A 22,773-nucleotide genomic window follows, 5' to 3' on the forward strand; every position below is an offset into this window, starting at 1 on the left:
AAGAAACTATTTTAACTGCGCTGGTCTCGTTTACACACGCGCACACACATGCACATGTGGTCCAACACACATTACAAACGACTTCACATGACTAAACGCACACACATGCACAGTGCACACACACACACACACACACACACACACACAGAACCACTCCAACTTGTCTGCTGTTGACACAACACAGAGTTCAGGTCTGAGCAAGTGCTGAAATTCCAGTATGGCAGAATTGTTAGCAAACACTTGAGAACAGACTGAGCCCAACTGTGCAGAAAGGCAAACAATCCCTATATCCATCCAGCTTCATGGAGCTGAGCTCTCCACTATGTCTCCATCTCCGCCTGATGTAGCAGGGGATTTTGAGGGTGTAGGTAGGGCCGCATGCCTGTGTCTCACTGGTGTAAATATGTCTTTTGTTTGGCGGTTTGACCCCAGGGTGTGTTGGTATTTTGTTGAAAGGCCACGGATATTCATGCTAAAGCACCTTGACAGGAAGGCTGTGTGAAGGCTGCTTCGGGACATGGGCTATGGCTCATCTCACCCAGACCTGCTTGCATCCTTTGGGCCGCTGTTGCGTTCACACACACACACACACACACACACACACATATACATATGCATGCATGAACAGTGAGACTCACACATATGCACACATGTCCAGCTTAAGAAAATAATACACTTCATCCAGAATTACAGTTGGGCAAAAAAGTATTTAGTCAGCCACCAATTGTGCAAGTTCTCCCACTTAAAAAGATGAGAGAGCCCTGTAATTTTCAACATAGGTACACTTCAACTATGAGAGACCGAATGGGGGGGAAAGAATCCAGGAAATCACATTGTAGGATTTTTAATGAATTCATTGGTAAATTCCTCGGTAAAATAAGTATTTGGTCACCTACAAACAAGGAAGATTTCTGCAGACCTGTAACTTCTTCTTTAAGAGGCTCCTCTGTCCTCCACTCGTTACCTGTATTAATGGCACCTGTTTGAACTCGTTATCAGTATAAAAGACACCTGTCCACAACCTCAAACAGTCACACTCCAAATGCCACTATGGCCAAGACCAAAGACCTGTTGAAGGACACCAGAAACAAAATTGTAGACCTGCACCAGGCTGGGAAGACTGAATCTGCAATAGGCAAGCAGCTTGGTGTGAAGAAATCAACTGTGGGAGCAATTATTAGAAAATGGAAGACATACAAGACCACTGATAATCTCCCTCGATCTGGGCCTCCACGCAAGATCTCACCCCGTGGGGTCAAAATGATCACAAGAACGGTGAGCAAAAATCCCAGAACCACACGGGGGGACCTAGTGAATGACCTGCAGAGAGCTGGGACTAAAGTAACAAAGATCAGTAACACACTACGCCGCCAGGGACTCAAATCCTGCAGTGCCAGACGTGTCCCCCTGCTTAAGCCAGTACATGTCCAGGCCCATCTGAAGTTTGCTAGAGAGCATTTAGATGATCCAGAAGAGGATTGGAAGAATGTCATATGGTCAGATGAAACCAAAATAGAACTTTTTGGTAAAAACTCAACTCGTCGTGTTTGGAGGAGAACGAATGCTAAGTTGCATCCAAAGAACACCATACCTACTGTGAAGCATGGGGGTGGAAACATCATGCTTTGGGGCTGTTTTTCTGCAAAGGGACCAGGACGACTGATCCGTGTAAAGGAAAGAATGAATGGGGCCATGTATCGTGAGATTTTGAGTGAAAACCATTGAAGATGAAACGTGGCTGGGTCTTTCAGCATGACAATGATCCCAAACACACCGCCCGGGCAACGAAGGAGTGGCTTCGTAAGAAGCATTTTAAGGTCCTGAAGTGGCCTAGCCAGTCTCCAGATCTCAATCCCATCTTAGGAGGGAGTTGAAAGTCCGTGTTGCCCAGCGATAGCCCCAAAACATCACTGCTCTAGAGGAGATCTGCATGGAGGAATGGGCCAAAATACCAGCAACAGTGTGTGAAAACCTTGTGAAGACTTACAGAAAACGTTTGACCTCTGTCATTGCCAACAAAGGGTATATAACAAAGTATTGAGATGAACTGTATTGTTATTGCCCAAATACTTATTTTCCACTATAATTTGCAAATAAATTATTTAAAAATCAGACAATGTGATTTCCTGGATTCTTTCCCCCCATTCTGTCTCTCATAGTTGAAGTGTACCGATGATGAAAATTACAGGTCTCTCTCATCTTTTTAAGTGGGAGAACTTGCACAATTGGTGGCTGACTAAATACTTTTTTGCCCAACTGTATGAATCTAGCAAACGCATACAATCCAAAGGAAGATTTTACTGCCCCAGATTTTCTGTGATAGACTTGAGTTCCTTGCTATGTTTTACCTAAGTATCAATTTGTCTTGAAAATATACTGTAATTTTTGTTAAGAAGCAAGTCTCCATTTGCTTTCCATTTAAATATCATCGTGGTGTGGGATAAACAACTGATATACCACACAGATCTCATTTGTGATTTTGCTTTCGTATAGGTAAAACTGCCTATCCAAGATACCTACTTGGTCAGGGGTCACATTTTCCCCGAAGCTATAAGAATGTTTCCAAATACTACACACGAAGAGCACATAGAGCAATCATCCACAGCTTTTCTTGAACAAGTTTCAACTTCTCTTGACATGGGCGGGCTTGGCTGTCAGAGAAGTGAAGCATGCCAGTCATCCAGTTCTCTCTCTTTATTTTGCTCTCGCTCCTTTTTTTCTCTCAGGCGCAGAAACCTGATCCAGGGTGTGTGGACGCTGTTTCTCTAAAGTAGCCCCACCACACTTCACTCCATGCTTTTAAGACTTTCATAAAAGCCGCCTTATTGACAAAACAATCCATCCCTAAGGTTTAAACAGCATCTTTAAAGGGATTATTAAATTCCGTCAGGAAGGGAAGAACGGGCAACACGTGAAACCCGATGACCCGCCCATTGATTTTACATCACTGATCTTTATGGAGTGTTCTGAGAATGCTTTCTCTTATCGTCAAAGGCTAAAACTTTTCTTTCTCTCTGCATCTTTCTTTTTTCGTACTCTACCATCATTTAAATTAAAGTTTTGCATTTGTATGTCGAACAACTGACTGTGCCTTTACATCATTATGTGGTTAGACATAATCCCTATCAAAGCTCTGACATCTCCCTTCAAAAATAGATCCCACAGTCGATGCCTCCTCAATGCCACGCTCGCTCACCGCGTCTTAGGCTGTCTCTGTGTGCTCATGCGTGTCCACGGGGTGCGTATGCGTCTGTGCTCATGTGTGCGTAAGGGTGTCCATAAGGGTGTGACTAAGTGTACATCTATTGTGTATCGTCCAGATTTGAAGAATAGTTTTCAGACACTTTCAATGCATGTTGACTGTTTAGTCACCCACGTGGGTCAATTGTTAATACGTGGACCCAGATTTGCAGCAGTCCCTCACGTTATGTTAGCGCCAATAATTCATGAGTGATCCGCATCCCACGCGGCCTTTAGCATTTTTTATTTAATCTTCAGCCTGCGGATTCTCATCAATAATGGACACCTACATGTGTGTTAACAAGTCTATGGGAGCAGGGCTTAAGGAAATCGTCATTTTCGGTTGATCTCATGTTTAGCTCCATCTGTTAGCTGTTTGTTTGATGTCACATTGTGGTTTCCACATGTTCACACTTAAGTCCTGTAATCAACAAATGTTTTTGTTCAGAGATATGGCTAAATGATATGGACTTGCATGCTAAGCCAATGAAATCTATATGCTTGCATGCTAGAGTGGAATGCTAGAATTTATCTTGTAAATATTGCACGAATATTGTATGTTGGAAATAAGCTGTATTGGCCCGGTGCTTTGACTAGTCTGATAAATAGAATCACAGCTAGGGAAATTGCCTCTAAAAATCAGCAGGTCAGGAGGTAACATCGCCAGGGGTTGCCATGGAGACACCCAATTGTGAGCTTCCTACTAAGCACAACCATGGTCCTATTAAACGACAGATCCTACTCTCTAACCCCTAATGTGCCGAGCGTCTCTCTTTCTCCCTCTGTTTTCATACACACTTTCCATGTCATCTGCACCCTTACACACATATCCGAACACACATCCACACTAATGCACACAATCTAAGAGAAGGCTGCAAGATCCCAGCATGCAGGGTTTAGCGGCTAATACCGCTTAAATTGACCACCACTGGTGCATCACTTACACACTTGCACAAGTGCTCCTTCTCCCGCATCCACACAAACACAGGCAGCCTGACAATTCTTTCAACATAGACCAAACCTAGTCTCAGCCTCAGACATCACGCCCACAGAACGTTGGCTAAATGTCTGATGCATACAGCACACAAAAGTGGAAACACTTCAGGAGTTTCAAAGTCTTCATCGGACTGGTTGAATTATACAGGATTTCTGGGAGATGTGTGTGTCGCGTTCTTTAATGGCATAGAATCTTTCAAATATGTCCGAGAGTTTTACACACTGGTCTGTTATTGTGGCAACATTTCCATACCCCTAAATATGACGCGGCACAAAACGAAACGTGATTGGTTGCTCTACCTGTGAGTCATATGGCCTCTTGGGCGGGCCTTGGCTATTCAAAGCAGCCAAAGTTCCCAGACCTTCAGCTGTCAGTCTGAAGGTCTGGGTACGCGAGACTAGACCAAACCCTGCTACACAATGAGTCGGCCCAGAAGCCAGAGTGCTGGGGTAGGACAGGACAGTGTGTGAAGTAATTGCCTGTGTGTTCTCTACTAACTAATATGGCTGAAAGAATTGATCTCCCATGGGTTGTTGTGAGGTCACAGAAATTGATAACCCCAACCAGATTCCCTTGTGTCCGTCAGCCTGCGTCCCACTGATAGGCCACTTTTGTAAATTAATCCTCATTCTTAGTCACCTGTCGTCTCCAAGGTACCGAACCGAACAATGGTAGGGATTATGTTGTCAGAAATTACATTTTGTGTAATGAGTTTTAATACGTCTCCCATCTCTCTCACTCTCCTAACATCTGGTGTACATAGCAAGGGATTGCTTGTTAATAAGCTTGAGAAGCCTGATGGAATAACAATGTTATGTAATCAGGATACAAAGGTATATTGCATTACAGCTAAATGTGATATGTTTAGTAATGCATTTTGTAAAAACAATGATTTCTAGTGGAATTTTTAATGAATATTAAAAATATATAGTACTACCAACAAGTACTATAGTACAAACAACTTTCAGATGGGCATTCCATAGCACTATCCACAGCAGCTACATTAGACTGTGCCTATTCTAACAACCAGTTTCTACAGTAATTGCAACTACCATGTACAAATGACATGACGCTTAAGTGAAACAAAACTTTTTTTTTTATAGTTGCCAGCTCATTGCAATGACAACAGCCGGAAAAATGCTTTCAATGTATGCATGCGTGTTTTCTCGTTCTATAAAAATGGCCATGTATGTATGTGATCTAGTTTCTTTTGCTTTTCTCTTGTAACTTAAAGTAGTTTAATGGTTCGTACATGGCTGTTTGGATGATTAGTCTACCGATTGCCTTTGTGAAGTAATTAATAATTTGTGATTTCTAATTTGTATCAGAATGCGTTTTTAAAGCAACTCTCCCATCTCATGCTGGGAGCGCCAACATCAAGGCTGGTTTATTCAGCAAAATGGATTAGGGCATGTAATCAGATCCTTGGCAATATCAATCTCTGACACTTAGAGAACAAGAGCAGAGTGAGTTTGTGAACAGAGGCCTGGCAAGAGGAAATATGTGGCGAAGGTTGTTCTTTGTGTTCTTAGATAAAACGTTCCGTCCTGTGTTAGTTTTCACCTCCCCACTCCCTATCTCAGGCCCTTCATTAGACACGGCTAATAACAGTAAGTATGTGCTGATAGCCATCTCTGGTAACAAACGCACCCCTGCAAAGGTTCTGTCAAACTTTACGGAACTTTTAACGGTGGAAACGACTAAATCAATAGCTGTTTAGGCTGAGACATAGAGTCCCGTGTCACAGTGAGCATGGGACAGACAAGTTTTGAGAGTGGATTCAGAGAGGCGTGAGAGTAGTTGCTCTCACAGGGATTTATATTTGAATGAGCGAATAAAAAATAAAAAAGTTGGAAAAATCCTAGCGGCAATATCCCTTTGGGTGAATTGATTTGAAGGGAGATGAGGCGACAAGTAGGAGACAGATGGGAGGGGCGAGCAAAAGCGGGGGTGGGGGGTGGGTTTAATTAAAATCATTAAGAGCCGCTTGCCAGGGGCGAAGCTATTGATTGCATGTAAACACAAAAGTACAATTGACTTACCAGTTGTTCACTTGTAGTATAGTGAGCCCGGTGTCTTGTGCCAGTTGCTTTTTCTGTTCTTCCGAAGGGTAGGGGTGCTGATAAAAGACAGAGGAAAAAAAACAACAGGAAATAACATGAGAATTATTGTACATAAAATCAATTAATGAGTGGATTTGTTAGTGAGAGAAAGGTCTGAGGTACAGAAGGAAGGCATTGCTCACACATTTGTGCAGAAAAGTGGCAAAGCAGCTGTTAATTAGTGTGAAAAAGTGAGGTGTGTCTCTTTCTTAGAGTCATTAATGGAATATGAAATCGTGTAATTAATGGCAGCGAAAAAGGCAAGCCAATTATAAAGTTAAGTGAAGTGTGGGAACAGAAACAGTAATTAGAGTGCTGTGCCGTGCAACCCCACTGAAATTTATTCTAGGCATCTTGCTGCCATGAATGCATGATAGAGAATGGATATCTGAAGCCTTGTGTGGAATACAGACCACGAATCTGATATATAACTTTTCCTTTTTTAATTGTTGTAAGATTACCGTCAATCTAGATCAGTGATACTCAAATCTGGCTTGCGAGATCCACTTTCCTGCACAGTTTAGCTCCAACCCTGATCAAACTCACCTACCTGTGATTTTCTAATGATCCTGAAGACATTGATTAACATTCTCTGGTGTGTTTGATTAGGGTTAGAGCTAAACTCTGCAGGAAAGTGGATCTCGCGAGCCAGATTTGAGTATCCCTGGTCTAGATGATTAGCCAGTTAGCTAAAAGGTAACAACATGGGTGATACTAAAGTACAGTGAACATATTCGATACAGCTGAGTTCTTAAGAACTCTGATCCAGCTATTTAAATAAAGGTGAGGTGAGATTTGCTTGATTTATACTAGCATTAGTATGAAGTATTGAGCTTGCTAGCTCTGAGTCTAAGCAATGTGCTGTTCATGAAAAAGACAAGACAGAGCCTGCTTTGAGGCCCCTGCTGAGCATGTAAAATGGGAGGTACATTGTGCAAAGATGTTTACACCACATTTATACCTAGAGAGAGAGAAAAAAGAGAGAGAACCCTGTGTTTTGGTCTTAAAGCACAGCAATAACCCCTCTACCATTTCTGTGGTACAATATTTTCATATAATGCTTTGTTAACACAATAAGCAGACCTGGGCACCTCCAGTCTTTGTGGATGGCTCAGTGTGCTGTGTGTCTCACTGTGCTAACGGATTCAGACCTTCTAAGCCAATTACCAACCCTTGCACAAAGCCATTAACAAAGACTTTAACTTGGCGTTGGGCTGCAAATCAACCAAAGTGACAACAGATCGCTGTTTAACAGAGAGGTTAGCAAATCACTATGGCAAACGTCTTAGGTTACTTGTGTAACCCTAGTTCCTCGAGGGAACGAGACGCTGCGTCAACGACGCTTTGGGGAACGCCAATAGCGTAACCGGCTCTGAATACCAATCAAATCTGTCCAGAAATGGGAAGGGATGTCACGGGCGAGGTGACGTAATGACCAGCTGGTACAAAAGCACGTGCGGTGAAACCGGCATCAGCTTATAGAATGAAGCAAGCGCTGGCAGGGATGCCGGAAGTGTGGCTCCGTGACGCAGCGTCTCGTTCCCTCGAGGAACTAGGGTTACACAAGTAACCTAAGACGTTCCTCTTCAGGAACTCGAGCTGCGTCAACGACGCTTTGGGGAACGAGATACCAACGGCTCCAGACTTCCGCACCCCTGCCCTGTGTGTCCAAAAGAGGCGCACAGCTAGGGCAAGAGAACGGAAGAGACTGGAGTGGCTCACATGTCCAGGCCAAGGATCTGACTAAGGTCAGAGGCGTGGACCAACCCGCAGCGTTGCAGATGTCCTGAATAGGAACAACTGCGAGAAAGGCCTTGGAGGCCGCCACACTCCTAGTGGAATGAGCCCTGACTCCCATCGGCGAGGGGAGGTCAGAAGACTCATAAGCCATGTGAATGGCATCCACAATCCACCGACTGAGGGTCTGCTTGGAAGCAGGCAGACCCCTCTTAGAAGGACCGTAGCACACTAGCAACTGGTCCGTCCTTCTCCACATGGCAGCTCTGTGGACGTGCTCGCACCTGGTCAGGCTCCCGAAAGGGAGGAGGACTAAGCCTCAGTGCACCACGGAGGAAACATGTAACTAGGGGTTGTGCGCCCACTGTCAATCCAGCAAGAGGGGTGTGGTAAGCAGAAATTGCCGCCACATAGACCTTCAAGGTGGAGTGGGCTAACCCTGCGGAGAGTCGAGCCTGCAGGAACTCCAGCACTGTACCTACTGGGCAGTTAACTGGGTCGAGCTGGCGATCTCCGCACCATGAAGTGAAGAGTCTCCACTTCAGGGCATACAGTTTCCTCGTAGAGGGAGCTCTGGATTGGAGAATGGTCTCAACAACCTCGGTTGAGAGACCAGAGGCTATCAGCTGTGCCCCCTCAGGGGCCACACCCACAGCTTCTATAACTCCAGGCAGGGGTGCACAAGGGTGCCTCCTGCCTGTGAGAGGAGATCCCTCCTGACTGGAATCTCCCAGGGAGAGCCGTCAAGGAGGAAAATCAGGTCCGAGAACCATACTCGGCCCGGCCAGAACGGGGCTACCAATAGCTGCCGGTGTCCGTCCCGGCGCACTCTCTCCAGAACTCCGGGGAGCAGAGCAATCGGGGGAAAGGCATAAAGACGAAGCCTCGGCCACGTCTGTACCACAGCATCCAGCCCCTCGGAGCTGGATGACGTAGAGAGTACCAGAGGGGACATTGCGCTGCCCGAGTAGCGAAGAGGTCCACCTGGGCCTGGCCAAACACTCTCTAGATCTGCTTCCCCACCTCGGTGTGAAGCATTCCCGGATAACAGCCCCTGCCTCGACAGGGTGTCGGCTCCCCATGAGGTACTAACTCAGATGCTCAGAAGGGAGCGGCATGCTCAAGGTGACCCTCTAAGTTGAGGGGAGCAATGCTAGCTCTACCAAGGCAGATCTCTGGAGAGCGGAGCACTTAACTCTCTGCATGAGAGGGAGCTCAAGACACTCAGAAGGGAGCGGCATGCTCAAAGGTGACCCTCAAAGTTGAGGGGAGCAATGCCAGCTCGACCAACCAGGAGAGCTAGGCCTCATAGCCCACACAAGGATCTGGTGTGCCAGCCTGTACAGGGGGCGCGAACCGCAGACCTCCTTGGTGGTTGCTATAAGAGACCACCGATGTGTTGTCGCTTGCGAACTAACACATGGCAACCTCTTAGGTCTAGGAGAAGTACTGAAATACGGCCAGCATCTCGAGCCTGTTGATGTGCCAGGCGAGATGATGACCCCTCCACCGACCGTGGGCAGGGTGGCCACTCATGACCGCTCCCCAACCGGTGAGGGATGCGTCCGTCGCTAGCATACGCGGCGACAAGGAGCTTCCAACACCAGGCCCTGGGACAAGAACCAAGGTTGTCTCCACATGTCCAAGGCACGTAGGCACCGCCGCGTGACCTTGATCATGCGAAGCGGGTTTCCCCTCGGGGAGAACCCCTTGGTCTTGAGTCACCACTGTAGGGGTCTCATGTACAGCAGGCCAAAAGGTATCCCGTTGGACGCAGCTGCCACCAGACCCAGCAGTATCTAAACCGCTTGACAGTGAGTGACTGGCCTTCTTTCACCCTCCTGACTTTCGTGAGGATTGACTCGATCCGAGCAGGAGACATACGTGCCTGCACCGTGGTCAAATCCCCACCACCCCCAGATAAGTGGTTCTCTGTAATGGAGAACGCACACTTTCCTTGGGGTTCAGTCTTAACCCCAACACTTTTAAGTGAGCGAGAACAACACCTCAATGTTGAGCCGCCCTCCGCTCTGATAGAGCAAGAATCAACCAAAGGCCGATGTAATTGAGTATGCGGGCGCCCCGTAGCTAACGTGGCGCCCACACACTCGTAAAAGTGTGGGGTGAGAGTGCTAGGCCGAAGGGAAGTACCCGATATTGGTAAGCTTTTGCCCCCAAAAGCAAACCTCAGGAACTTCCTGTGAGTGGGAAGGACGGAGACATGGAAGTATGCGTCTTTTAGATCTACGTGTCAAACCAGTCCTCGGACTTGATCTGAGATACTTACCTGCTATCAGACCAGTCCTCGGACTTGATCTGAGTACTTACCTGAGCATCTTGAACTTCAGTCTTGCAGACTGAGCGGTTCAATTGATGCAGATCTAAAAAAGGGACGCAAACCTCCATCCTCCTTGGAACTATGAAGTACCGGCTGTAGTACCCGGACTCTCTTCGGAAGGAAGACCCACCTCGATGGTATCTTTCCTTAAGAGAGTATCTACCTCTTGTTCCATTACCAGAGCCTGCTCGGGGCCCACAACGTGGAATTCACCCCATTGAATTGAGGCGGACGAGAATCAAACCGGATTCTGTAGCCTCTCTCTACAGTGCGCAGGACCCATCGAGACACATTTGGCAGTAGTATCCACGCTGCAAAATAGTCTACTAAGGGAACCAGTCTCTCGAGACTGGCCTCTGGTGTAACCCGGAGCGGCTAGTTCGGTGCCCTGAAGCGGAACCCCGGCAGGGAACGGCCGAACTAGCTGCTCCAGAGACCCCCGAAGGGGTGGCGAGCATCTCAGCTCCGCTACGATACCGGGCGGAAGAGACTGAGATATGCGCTCGCTGGAGACCGCTGCGCCCTGAAGCACCATAGGTGGCAGGGTTGGCAGAACGATCTCCTGAGGGCGCTGGGGGGAGTGACGATCGCCGTGCGATCGTCGCTCTACCGCAGCGGGGGCTACCCTCATAAGCCCTGATCCCACTCACATCAGGGCTTCTTGGCCGAAGACGTCTTCGCCTGCTTGGCTGGGAGGTCTTTGACCGCGCACCCTTCTTACCGCCCCAATCCGCTCCTGCGGGGGCACGCTTGCCTATACGAGGAGCCAGCACGCGGCAGGGGCTGCTCTCGCCCAGCAGCCCCATGAGCTAGAGAGCGGCGAGGGAGAAACCGCTGGAACTCCGCCACCTGCCTCCTGAACCAAAAAAGGCCAGGCGGCAAAGTGGGGCGTCCAGAAGGAAGGCCCTGTCACGATTGCTTACCATAAATCCGACAGGGTCCACCAAAGATGCCTCTCCGCCGCCACCAGGGCTGCCATAGATCGCCTTGACGGTCTCCCTGGCGGCGCGGAGAGACAAATCAACGGTTTTGCGGAGCACACAGATGTGCTCCGCATTAATCCCCCGCCCTCATCCAACTCCTTGAGCAGGTCAGCCTGGCATGCCACCATGATGTGCAAACATAAGCCAGACCGACCTGCTGACGCGTACCCTTTGCCTTCAGAGACGACGCAGCGTCAGGGGACAGATAGCTCGCAAGCGTCTGTTCCACCCGCGGCATCGCTCTGTAACCGCGCTCACTCGTCCCCATGACACTACCGAAATAACAGAATGAGGGGACGAAGAGGCGGGCCGAAATATTTTCCCTACAACCTCGACACCTCAGTGTGGAGGTCGGGGAAAAAAAAGGGCAGGCTCAGATGTGGAGGTGAGTCTGAAACCGCAGAGAACGCAGTATAACCCTCTCTGCGGTTCGACAAAACACTCCACAGGCTCCTCATATGGGACGACAGAGTGGGTGCAACATGCTCGACGCCTCCCATGTCAACCTCCTCGGAGGAAGACGCGAGAAGCGCCGATGCTGCTGCCCGAGGGGAAGAAACCGCCACGCGTGCTTCCGGACTCGGGGAGCGGTCGCGGGATCCGGCAGGTGCGGATGGAGAAAGAGCTCGCTCGTCTCCGATCCCTCTGCCAGATCCCGTTGCGAACCCCACGAACGCCGTCTCCGCTCCGCCTTAGCGGAAGCGGGTCAGTGCCGCGGGGAACGCTAGTGAAAGAGCCCTCTCCGGAGAAAAGAGCCTTTCGGGAGCGAAGCACACGCAGAGGAAAACCCTCGCAGTGCGGACAATCAGCCCCCTCGAGGGCTGCCTCCGCATGCCTCGCTCCCAAGCAAAGCACACACAGACTGTGTGTATCCTCCGTACACAAACAGCGTTTTGCACGGAGGAACACACAGCCCGTATTGCGCCTCACTCCTCTCCCCACTTCGCTTTGACATGTTTTACAAACAGACAGACAACGGTAAATAGGACTCACCAGTCACAGAGCGCTTCGCTGAATGACAAAAAGCTGATGCCGGTTTCACCGCACGTGCTTTTGTACCAGCTGGTCATTACGTCACCTCGCCCGTGACATCCCTTCCCATTTCTGGACAGATTTGATTGGTATTCAGAGCCGGTTACGCTATTGGCGTTCCCCAAAGCGTCGTTGACGCAGCTCGAGTTCCTGAAGAGGAACTGAATGTTTTCTACTAGTCCTCAAACCATAGCGAGTCAACATCATTGACAGTGCAGCAAAGTAACTAGGAGCCAAGCATGTCACAGGGAAAGGGCACTCATGAATATAATTTACTTTTACTTATGTGATTTAACATAAAGCATTGCAAAGGAAGACATTGGCAACTGTGATTCGTATTCATCCTTACAGAGGTATAATAAGAACAAGGCTTCCAAATGAACAAACAGAAATGTAAAAATGGTTGGCGCCATGGGTTGTCTGCTCTTTTTTCGAGCAATAATAAATTGGAATGTCTTTCATGTTGCTGAATGCATGTTTATTTACTGGTACTGCCAGAGAAAGCGAGCTGTTTTCCTGTCGCTCTGTCATTTTCATGTGATCCAATTGTAGGTAATTGGAACAAACTGTGGATAATTTCATGCAGAAAGTTATAATTGTAGTGTCGCCTCCAGCCATTTCTAAATAGATTTTAAGATTTTTTTTCTTTTTTGCCTTATCATATGTCTCCAGTGTCCATCGTTGTAAACCACAAAGAAGAGGTTTGTGTGAAACCAGGGCCAGGACTGGAAATGTGAGAAAACAACATTCCAGCCTCTCTCACTGTCATCTGATCAGTGAAAATTGCTGATAGCAGGCCGTTGAGCATCAAAAATGTAATGGCAACTGTAATCATAAAATCAACGTATAAGTCCAACATCACATTTATGTCATCCCTGCCCTGTTCTGTACTTAACCAAATCATCAGAGAGAGAACAGCGGTCATGCTCAAATTTACAAATGAACTGTGGAAGTAAAACATGGCATTGAGCGTGGCATGATGGCTAGTCTGCCCTGTAGTAAAGTGAACATTTCTGGACAAAAGTATCAGAGGCCTCATGACTTTTAAGGGGAAAGCTGTGCCAAAGGCTGTGTGACAGCACAAACACTGACTGTTCTGCCGGATGAGATTCACACATCGTTGTGTTCTGCTCACTACCTCTCCTACACCAAAATATTTTAAGGACAGCAGGTTAAATTCCAGCTTGGTTCCACTCAGACAACATGATTTGGAAACAAGAAATTATCTTTTCGCCAGACCATCTGCATACAAGATTCTTTTGCAATCCGCTATTTTGAAACTGTCTCTTCTACAGCTGTGTAGAATTTGTCAGTCATTACATGGTCTAAACTTGTAAAGGTATGGGTAACTAAGAGAGTCATTCACACTAAAATTCAAATATTTAATATCTTTATGAGATATAGAATGAAGAATGCATTGTACTGGCTTCGCTTTTAAGAAAAGAAGTGGGAGGAGGACTGTCAACTAAGGCAACTTGTTAGACAACTTTACAAAATTAAATGTTACAACAATGCACAATGGGGTGGAGAAAACGAGCAGTCAAGTTTCAGCTCAACTTAAATGTAACCTAATCCTATCCTAACTTCTCCTTAAATCCTAGAAACCCCACACAAAGACCTGTTCTGTGATTGACAGGTGGCTCCGACCGTGAGCATTTAGCAGTACCCAAACAGGATTCCTGTACAAACGCCAACTGGGTCAAGCTCTTCCGCCCACAGCATCGTACATGCCTCACCTTTGTTGTCATAACGACCTCGAGGTAGCCACACCTGTGTTTGAGCAGAATGGGGTAGCAGCAACTGAAGCCCCATTTACACTTATTACTTGTCATATCCGGAAAACATCCAGATATGATTTACATTTACATTTATGCATTTAGCAGACGCTTTTATCCAAAGCGACTTACATTGCATTCAAGTTACAGTTTTTACATTTTATCAGCTCTTGATTTATTCACTTTTAATTAATAGTTGCTCACACAAAAGCCCTTCTGTTAACTTAAGCCCTGCCTTTTTTCGGTTTATATGTAAATTGTCCAGTATCTATTTGCAATCATGACAGGTGATAGATCAATTCTATGGCTAAAATAACTGGGTTATTATTTTTGTTGTTGTTTTGGACCTTTCTGTATGCCAAATGCATACATTTGTAGAATGTCTGACCTTTTTTTCACAATCTTTACAAATGTTCTTCCATTCTGTCTCTTTGAACAATGTTCTCACACATCTTTTCCATCCTTGTAATACTGATGTATTTCATAAAAGCATTCACAAACTCATGAAGTGGATATGTTCAGAAACCATTTTTTTTTTTACTTTGTGCGGTTCTCCAAACACCAAATTATCCCAATATGTCAAAACAGTATGATTTAGATTCTGGTTTAACTGAGAGAAACCAACAGATTTTATAATAGTCAAAGAGCGACTGAGTATTTTAATCCTCTTGGCAGCAGTACTGGGTGAGAATCGTTTTCTCAGGGTCTCGTGATTCTTTAGTGAGAAAGCAATAATACTGCCTAAAGAACAGATGGAAAATCTCAATGCATCCTCCCTGTTTCCTTTCGCCTATCTTAATGATACGTCTTGTCCAAATATACTACTCCTTTCATCAGAATTTCCAGCCTCTTCTGCACTGGTGGATACCAAGCCAACAATATCCTCCCCATTGCTCAGTTCTCCATCATGTATCTTATCTGTCTCTGTGTGTGTGTGTGTCTGTGTCTAGCAGTGCATCAACAATAGTCCCTCCCGGTCTTCCTCCGCGGCCCCCTCAGACAAGGAATGGCGGGGAAGAGCGTAGAGTCCGTGTCCTATCAGCGAGATAAGAGAGGTGAACAGGTCTCTCCCATTCTCTCGTGCTCTCTCTGAGCCCAAGATTGCTGCTCGAAACCGAAGTCAGACTTTCTCCCCTAACCCTTGGTTGACTCTGCTCTCCTTACCCACAATTCCGAGCGATGGCTGAGAATGCTGTTTTGAATACAGCCAAGATATGAGGAGTCAAGTTGTGTCAGGAGACCTTTCCGTGGGAGAGGGTAGAATTCCAGTATTTACTGCACTGTACCCTGAAAGCTGAGAGGTACAACCCAGTCTATGAGATCAGAAACATGAGAGGTGTGTACTCTTGGTCTTTATGTCTTTGTCGGGAGAGTTGTGTCTATGTAGAACAGGGAGGAGGAGGTCTGGATGTGCTCCAGCTGCACTCCTTATCGGGTCCTTAGACAGGATCCTCTGGTTCACTGTGAGGGGAGAACTATTTTGGAAGTTCCTTTCATCTCTGTGTTTTCTTCGTCATTTTGCTTCCCCCGCAAAAAAAGCCAGAATCCCAGCAGTATTTCTTTACCCGTCAACTCCCAGGGTTGGCTAGGGCCACATACTGAACACATCCTCCCCCCAATTGCTGTGGACACATCTTTTTGTGTTCCATTTAACCAGTTAATTACAATCAGCCAAAACCCCCTCTCCCCCACTCTGCTGCCTTCATTGCCCACATTACCGTTATTATCGTTATGTTCTATTTAAGGGAACATTTCTCTCTATCCTGTGTGATTTGGATTAAAGAAGCTTTCCAGACAAGATTAACTTAATAAAATAAGTGTGCGCTGAACATGGTGCTTATTCTTCACACAGAAAAATAGTGGGGAGGCATGGCACAAAAATGAGGCATGCCCCTTGAGTCCCAGGACACGGGAATTGATCCTAGTGACTCCATCTGACAATGCCTCCTCCTTGCTAAGCAACGTGCTGTCTAAATAGTAAATACGTTGCAGGGGCGACTCAGGTCAACAGGTCCTTTCAAGGTGAGTATGTACGGGGGTTCATTTTAGCTAGGTTTTCTACCGCTGCCTCACTTCCATATTCCTTGTGTCTAATCCCCATGCCTGAGGCTTGATCCAGGGGCCATTTTGGCCAAGGTGTCTACTGAGTATCATTTCAACATCCCATCTCAGAACCAACCACTGTACGTGTGGGCTGCGTCCACCACTCTTCCGTGGCTTGGCCCTTGAGAAAACAGGATTAGGTCTGAAGTTTAGTGCTCCACCTACTCAAGCTCTGCTAGCATTAACTGCACCAGAGCCACAGCTTCAGGCCTTCTGCAGATAGGGCCACCTACAACATTCAGCCAAAACCTCAGGGTGGGGGAGGAAGGATTACCCTTGATATTTGGCAAAGAGCATTATCGTCTCTCCAGAAAATTATGCACTAGTTGTCTTCATCAGTAAGACACACACAAGAGAAACAATCACCGCTTTGTTGGAAAGTTATTTATTATCAGAGAAAGGTGTTATTTCTCAAGAAAGCACAGTAAGTCTTGACTTCAGAGATATTTCTTGGCTGAGGAAGAGTTGAGACATTTCAAATTCCTTTTTGTGTACGTGTCATAAACATAAAGTTTTGTCCTCCATTAAGAAAAAACAAAACATGAGACAATGAGACAACAACAAAAGAGGGAGAAAGATCTTAGATTTGGAAAACAACTGGAGGCCAGGGCTTAAGATGCCCTGGCGGAGTTGGTGACTGGCTGGCTCACAGAAAGTGGGAGAGCTTCATTGGCTGCGCCACTAAGTTTGTAGCGAGCTAAGTCAACACAAAGCCGGCACATGAATTATTCACATGCAGCGTTTTTAGAAATCCTTGTACTACAACAAGCTAAAGCTGGGGAAATTTCACCCTTGGAAGCAATTTTTTTACCATTTAATCTCTACTTTTGATAAAAGAAGATATGTTTAATTTGGTTTCCACCATTTTAATTAGTCATCCTCTGTTAAAAAAACAAAAAAAATTTTGTTGGTTTTGGGAAGAGGGTGTAACACAAGTGCTTTTGGGTAGGGAATAGGCACTCTCGGTTTGGAGGCAGCTGAGGACAGAATGTAAGTCTAAAATTAAAGGATGGGTGTGGGCTGGAATAGCCCACAATGAGCTAAATCAACATTATCAAATTTGAGCTAAGGTCTTTGCATTCAAAAATGCAAAGTGCAACAGACAAAAGACAAAATAACACATATCTCGACACCCGGATTTGTAAGCCACTTCATTTGAAGACACTGGCTGGTATTTGAATAGCTTTACATAGAGTAGAGCAGAGCTATATTTTTCATGGGGTGGCCTATAGCTTGAAGCGCCACCAGACACTGCAAAGAGGTAAGCCAGGTTCAGGCACTGATCTAAAGTCAGTCGCAGTAGGGTAAGCAGCCTCTTATTTGGTCTCATTACAGATCCCAGTGGAAGGGTGGGGAGTCTGTGTTTAAGGGGGATTCGTGTTGTTCCACACCTGCTGTTCACAGTCACACGGTAATAAGGGGGCCAGCCTGCAAACACTGACTGGAGCTTGGTGGACTGCGGCTGATGAGCCCAGGCTAATTCAGGGGTGATTATGTAGTTTACTGGACCACTAAACCTCTTTAAGCTTGTAATTACAGCCTATTTGAGGGGGGAACATTCAAAAGCAATTCAGCTGCGCCATGCCGTGCCACGCCGACCGCAGCTGGAGGTGGGCTGCCGGCATTCGGCGGGGGAGTTTTATATCTGCTGGTATGGGGATTTTAGCACAGTCAGTCAGGTAGCATCACGGACAAAGAGGTACATGCCACCTCAGCCGGCCCTGTTCCAGAGAGCGCCTGCCAGCAGCTTTGCTTGACACACAAAATCAGAGCGGCTTGTGATCGTTTAAAGCTGATAAAAACCCAAATGATTGTTTTAGCTATTATCAAGAAGGCTGAGAGTGAAATGCAAAGCGGTGCTATTAATGCATGCTCCGGTACACAAGCTACTCCACCCTCCTGCCTCCCAGTAGCCAAAACTGTGTTTGTTGAAGGTGGGGGCCGAGTGGCAGGAGCAGGAACTCATGGTGCATTAAATGTTAAGAGAATCAGGTTACCATATTGCACCTTGACCAAGGAATCCTTTCCAATGCCTTTACTCTCAAGGAAATGATCCTTTAGCTAATTCCACTGAAATGCGATACTCAAAGGAAGCAATTTCTGAACCACAAAAAAAATTCTAATAACCTGTGCGATATTATTATGTTATTATCATAATTACCCTTTTGCCTGGGCCATTTTAATTAATGTTCAATGGAGGGCCTGAGGGGGAGGAGAAACCTTGTCATGGTTGGAAAAGAGTTAAAAGAAGGTAAAGGTATTTTACAATTGCTCCCTTATGTCATTTCACTGTCTCGATAAAATAAGGGCAGAGTGAAGAAAGGAAGAACACAGAAACATTTCTCCTCTCCTCTTCTTTTGGCATCTTGTTTTATCTCCTTCTCCTACCTCTTCTTTCTTCCATTCTCTCTGTATCTCTCTTTCGTTGAGCGGAAGACGGATCTTTCTCCATCGGTGCACAGCTTATACAAATCAATGACTTAATCTGTCGTAACAAACAAGTGATCAGCGCCTTGCCTCTGTCTGCTTCCTTTTCCACCACAGCTAAAACACTCTGCTGATAACAGAAAGAAGAATAAAAAGGCCCATGGACCAACACTCTCATCCTCTCTCTTAGTGACCTCACTTTCTATTAACGTATGAATCTAATCTGATGAAATGTGGTTCAAGACACATATTGCAGATTCCTCACACAGAAGGTAGTGATCCCTTGGCTGCACGCAGCAATCTCCATGGGGACGACATGGATCAGCAGGTGCTCTCAATGCAACTCTCATGCAGCCATGCATCCCTTATTGCGACAGGAAACACCATGCACTCAGCGCGGCAGGAAAAGGTCAAGATCCACTATCGGAGCTAAATGGAGAGAATCCTATTCAATAGTTGAATATATGCCAGGTCCTGGATAAAGTTAAGGCAAATAAGACAAATCTAAGAGGTTTTAAGTGTCTGAGACCATTTCCCCTTTGTTCATCGCCTTGGGAAATCAATGACAACAAAGACAACGGCACTTTAAAAGGGTCTTGGATTCAGTGCACAGGACATGCTAGCTCCATTAAACAATTTATGCATTTACGCATGATGGTATAAAATAATTGAATTTATCTCCTCTCCAAGCCAGCACACTTAATGATACACTATAGACTATAAAATGCTTGCACTCTTTTTTTTCGGTTTCGGACCACTCCGCTTGAAAAAATGGAATGGGGAAATGCAAAATAAAGCAGTATCAGTCTAGGTGTGCATGATACTGATGCAGAAATGAGCATGTGTGTTTTCATGTGTATGTACTTTTTTTCCAGACACATTGCCAGACAATTATTCTCTTGATGCCCTGTGACTTCTTCATGAAGGGGAAAAAAAAGACCCATCAAGAGGCTTGAGGGTAGTGCTTTTTCCTCCTGAAGAACTGTTTGTCTCCAGATGAAAAGCACAATGAGCTCAGAGTTGCACGCATGGCTGAGATTACAAGTAGGAGGAACCGAACTGATAAATTAGTTCAGCAAACGTGCAAACTGATTACCGCATCTTTGCTGCCATATAATCCATCAGGCATACACTGGCGAGCACATGCACACAAACAGATTGAGCCAAGAGTATCTGGGACAGACTACTGGAGTTCTGCTCTGTGGGGGAATGCTCTGCAGTGGCTGTAAGTAAAAGGTATTGAGCTGCTGACTGCAGGCGGAAAGATCCCTGAGCACTGACGATTACAGCATAGCTAGGGTAATTCATCAAAGCCTGGTCTGAATCAACACACGTAGCACCATCTAAAAACACCAATGGACCTTTACCAGACCATAGCTAAACCCTGGCCAACTGGACACCTCTGATTAAAATGGATTACAGAACAGATCATGCTGGACTGACACCCAAAGTTTCAAATTGGCAATGCTGTAGAACATAGACTTGCACAGACATCCAAACATTGTTGTCTGCACTGTCCTTATGTCACCTCGGGTTGTACCCTCTGCCCTTCCCAGCTTTGACAATTGTGGATCAAGCACCTACCATAATCCCTGATTAACATCCTCCTTAAATGCCCCATAAATCCATTCCAATGACAACTGAACTAACACTACTGTGGTCACCAATTCTGGGTGCTTAGTAGATATCTAAATGGAATGTACTAGACTTCAGGATATTTACATTTTATTTCCTCAGTTGGCTTCTGAATTTCTTTGACAGACAGACTGCTCAGGAGGTGGTGAATATTAGAGAACCTTGCACCACACCTGAACTTCAAGCTTCCTCTAGAATGGCTGAGGAGTTCATGCTGACAGTGTGTTTTAGTGGGATTTACACAGAAACCAAAACTGAGAACACGCTTTCTCATGTTAAGGCAATGGCTGGTATGCAGACAGGAGACCATGCAGGCCTAGCATGATCTCACACTAAACATACGCTAGCTGCTAACTCTTCACAGGTAGCTGATAATGAAATACAATACTGTTATAATATAGCAGGCCAGCGTATAACTTTCTCTAACTGACAACGTAATGAAACTGCCCAAGAGTGCATGTTCACAAGCTGCACAGATGGAATTCAGTGAGGCCCATCTGCGTGCTTGTGGAAAATGGAGTACATGAACACTATCTTCTCCGATGACGTGGCTGCAGCAGTGGCTGGCCCTCTGGGCATTATAAAATTGTCAGGAGCAGTGAGGAGGACTGATGGGAGAGTAAGACTGAAGGACAGCTCTCATCTGGACCAGTTATGGTCCAACAGTTCAGAGGTTACATGAAGTAAAACTTAACTGCCTTTCAGGGACGCTACAGAGGAAGGGAACCAACTCACCGCGTAGGGATGCAGAAAGAGCAAGTTGTGTCAATTAAACACGGCTCTTTGTCCAAAAGTGCAGCTGATGTTGGGGACACCATGGTGGGCTTGGGGAGAAAAAGGTCTACTGATGTGGTGTTCATCAATCATGGCACAGATGGCTTGTGAAAGGCCGTGTCAGCAGTGACAGAGCAGCGTCCATCCACCTCTCCTTGCACCATGTGGAGTTTACCAATTCGATCCATTCTGTCCATGACACACCAATGCCTTTTACGCTGTCACCCTGGAAGCCTTGCCAATGATGGATATACAGTCTGTTTCCACCCTCTCTCTCTTTCCCTCTCTGGAGGTGAGGGGTGGGGGTGCAGGGGGTTGTCTATCCACAAAGACCAGCCCCAAAGAGTTGCCTGCCCCACATCCCAGGGGCCTGTCAGTGGGGTAATTGATGATGTTTTCATTACAAGATGTGGGAGCAGGGGGGCGCATCCTGCCTCAATGGGCAGCCACAGCCCTAAGATTGACTCAGCTGCCTCTTCTTTGACAGCAACTTTTATAAAAAGCATCAAATCATTGCTTCCAAATGTCTCACACACATAAATAAACATGTATCCTCTCTCTCAAACAAAAACACCACGGAGACCAAAACAGCTACAACAGCTGATGTAGAGTCCCAGTTGGCTGCAGGAAACATAGTGTAATGGCAAAGACACAGTCAGAGGAACAAAGTAAAGAAGGAGGCAATTGTTTTTTCAAAGATCCACAAGCCTTGATCCACACTGTCTGAAGAATTCCTTGAAGCTATTTCAATTTTGTGGCGCCTCCACTACTCTCTGCTACTTAGATGAAATTAAGAAATAACCAGCGACCTTAGGCTGCTAAATTCAATTTGCAAATATTAATCTGCATGGACTTTCTGCTCTTGTTAAAAAAAAATGAATGAATGAATGAATGAATGTAAAAACAATACACACTCAGAGCTCCAATTTCTTAGGAGTGACTGGCTACAGTCATTTGATTTGTGTTGAGGTTTGGAATTGCGTAGTAAAGGTGAGAGAAAACTTGAGAGTAGGCTCCCTACCAGGCCGAAGGTGAAGTGCCACACTGGGGTTGCGGCAATAAACAACCACGGACTAATGGCATCTGAGGTCTGGTTGGCCTCTGACCTCTAATGGCTGGGGTGGCTTTTTTGGCAAGGCCATTCAGAGTGGGCTCTTGGCAAACTGTTACCATGCCTAACGTTTGTTTACAAGGACATCACTCTTCTTGACAAAGGAACCTCACTTGCAATAATGATAGCCGTGTATAAAGGTGATACAAAATGCAAGATGCTGTGATGTTATGTAGAAAGGCAATTTTGAGGGTGCTAATATTTTTTGGGTGGACTGTACAAATGCTTGGTACCTTTACAAAAATTGCTGCAGTACTGTCACGTTTTTGAAAACTACCATTATGGTAATTCCATGGTATTCTTTGGGTGACGTGTAAATATTATGGCATAACATCACTGTCCCATTGTAAAGATTTTTCTAAAATTGTTATGTTTGGCAATCCAATTTTTATTTTCTTGTAGTGGTGATAACATGATAACAAGCTAGCATGACAACCAAAGGTGGTCAGGGCAGCATATCTTCTGGTCCGAACCCTTGTGATAAGCTCTGTCAGGGCACCCGGTTGCTATGGCGATATG

The 22,773-nt window shown here is 45.9% G+C and overlaps 1 protein-coding gene across 5 annotated transcripts in view; it reads right to left on the reverse strand.

Annotated features, from left to right (window-relative positions):
- Positions 1 to 22,773, reverse strand: part of meis1b (Meis homeobox 1 b) — a 69,459-nt gene that overhangs the window by 12,724 nt on the left and 33,962 nt on the right. For all 5 annotated transcript variants that reach the window (XM_079439355.1, XM_079439357.1, XM_079439354.1 and 2 more), the window contains exon 9: positions 6,280 to 6,356. In XM_079439355.1, the coding sequence (XP_079295481.1) occupies positions 6,280 to 6,356 (77 nt within the window). The remainder of the gene's footprint in view (positions 1 to 6,279; positions 6,357 to 22,773) is intronic.

This window comes from Barbus barbus (genome assembly GCF_936440315.1).
Source record: "Barbus barbus genome assembly, chromosome: 18".
Classification (NCBI taxonomy): Eukaryota; Metazoa; Chordata; class Actinopteri; order Cypriniformes; family Cyprinidae; genus Barbus; species Barbus barbus.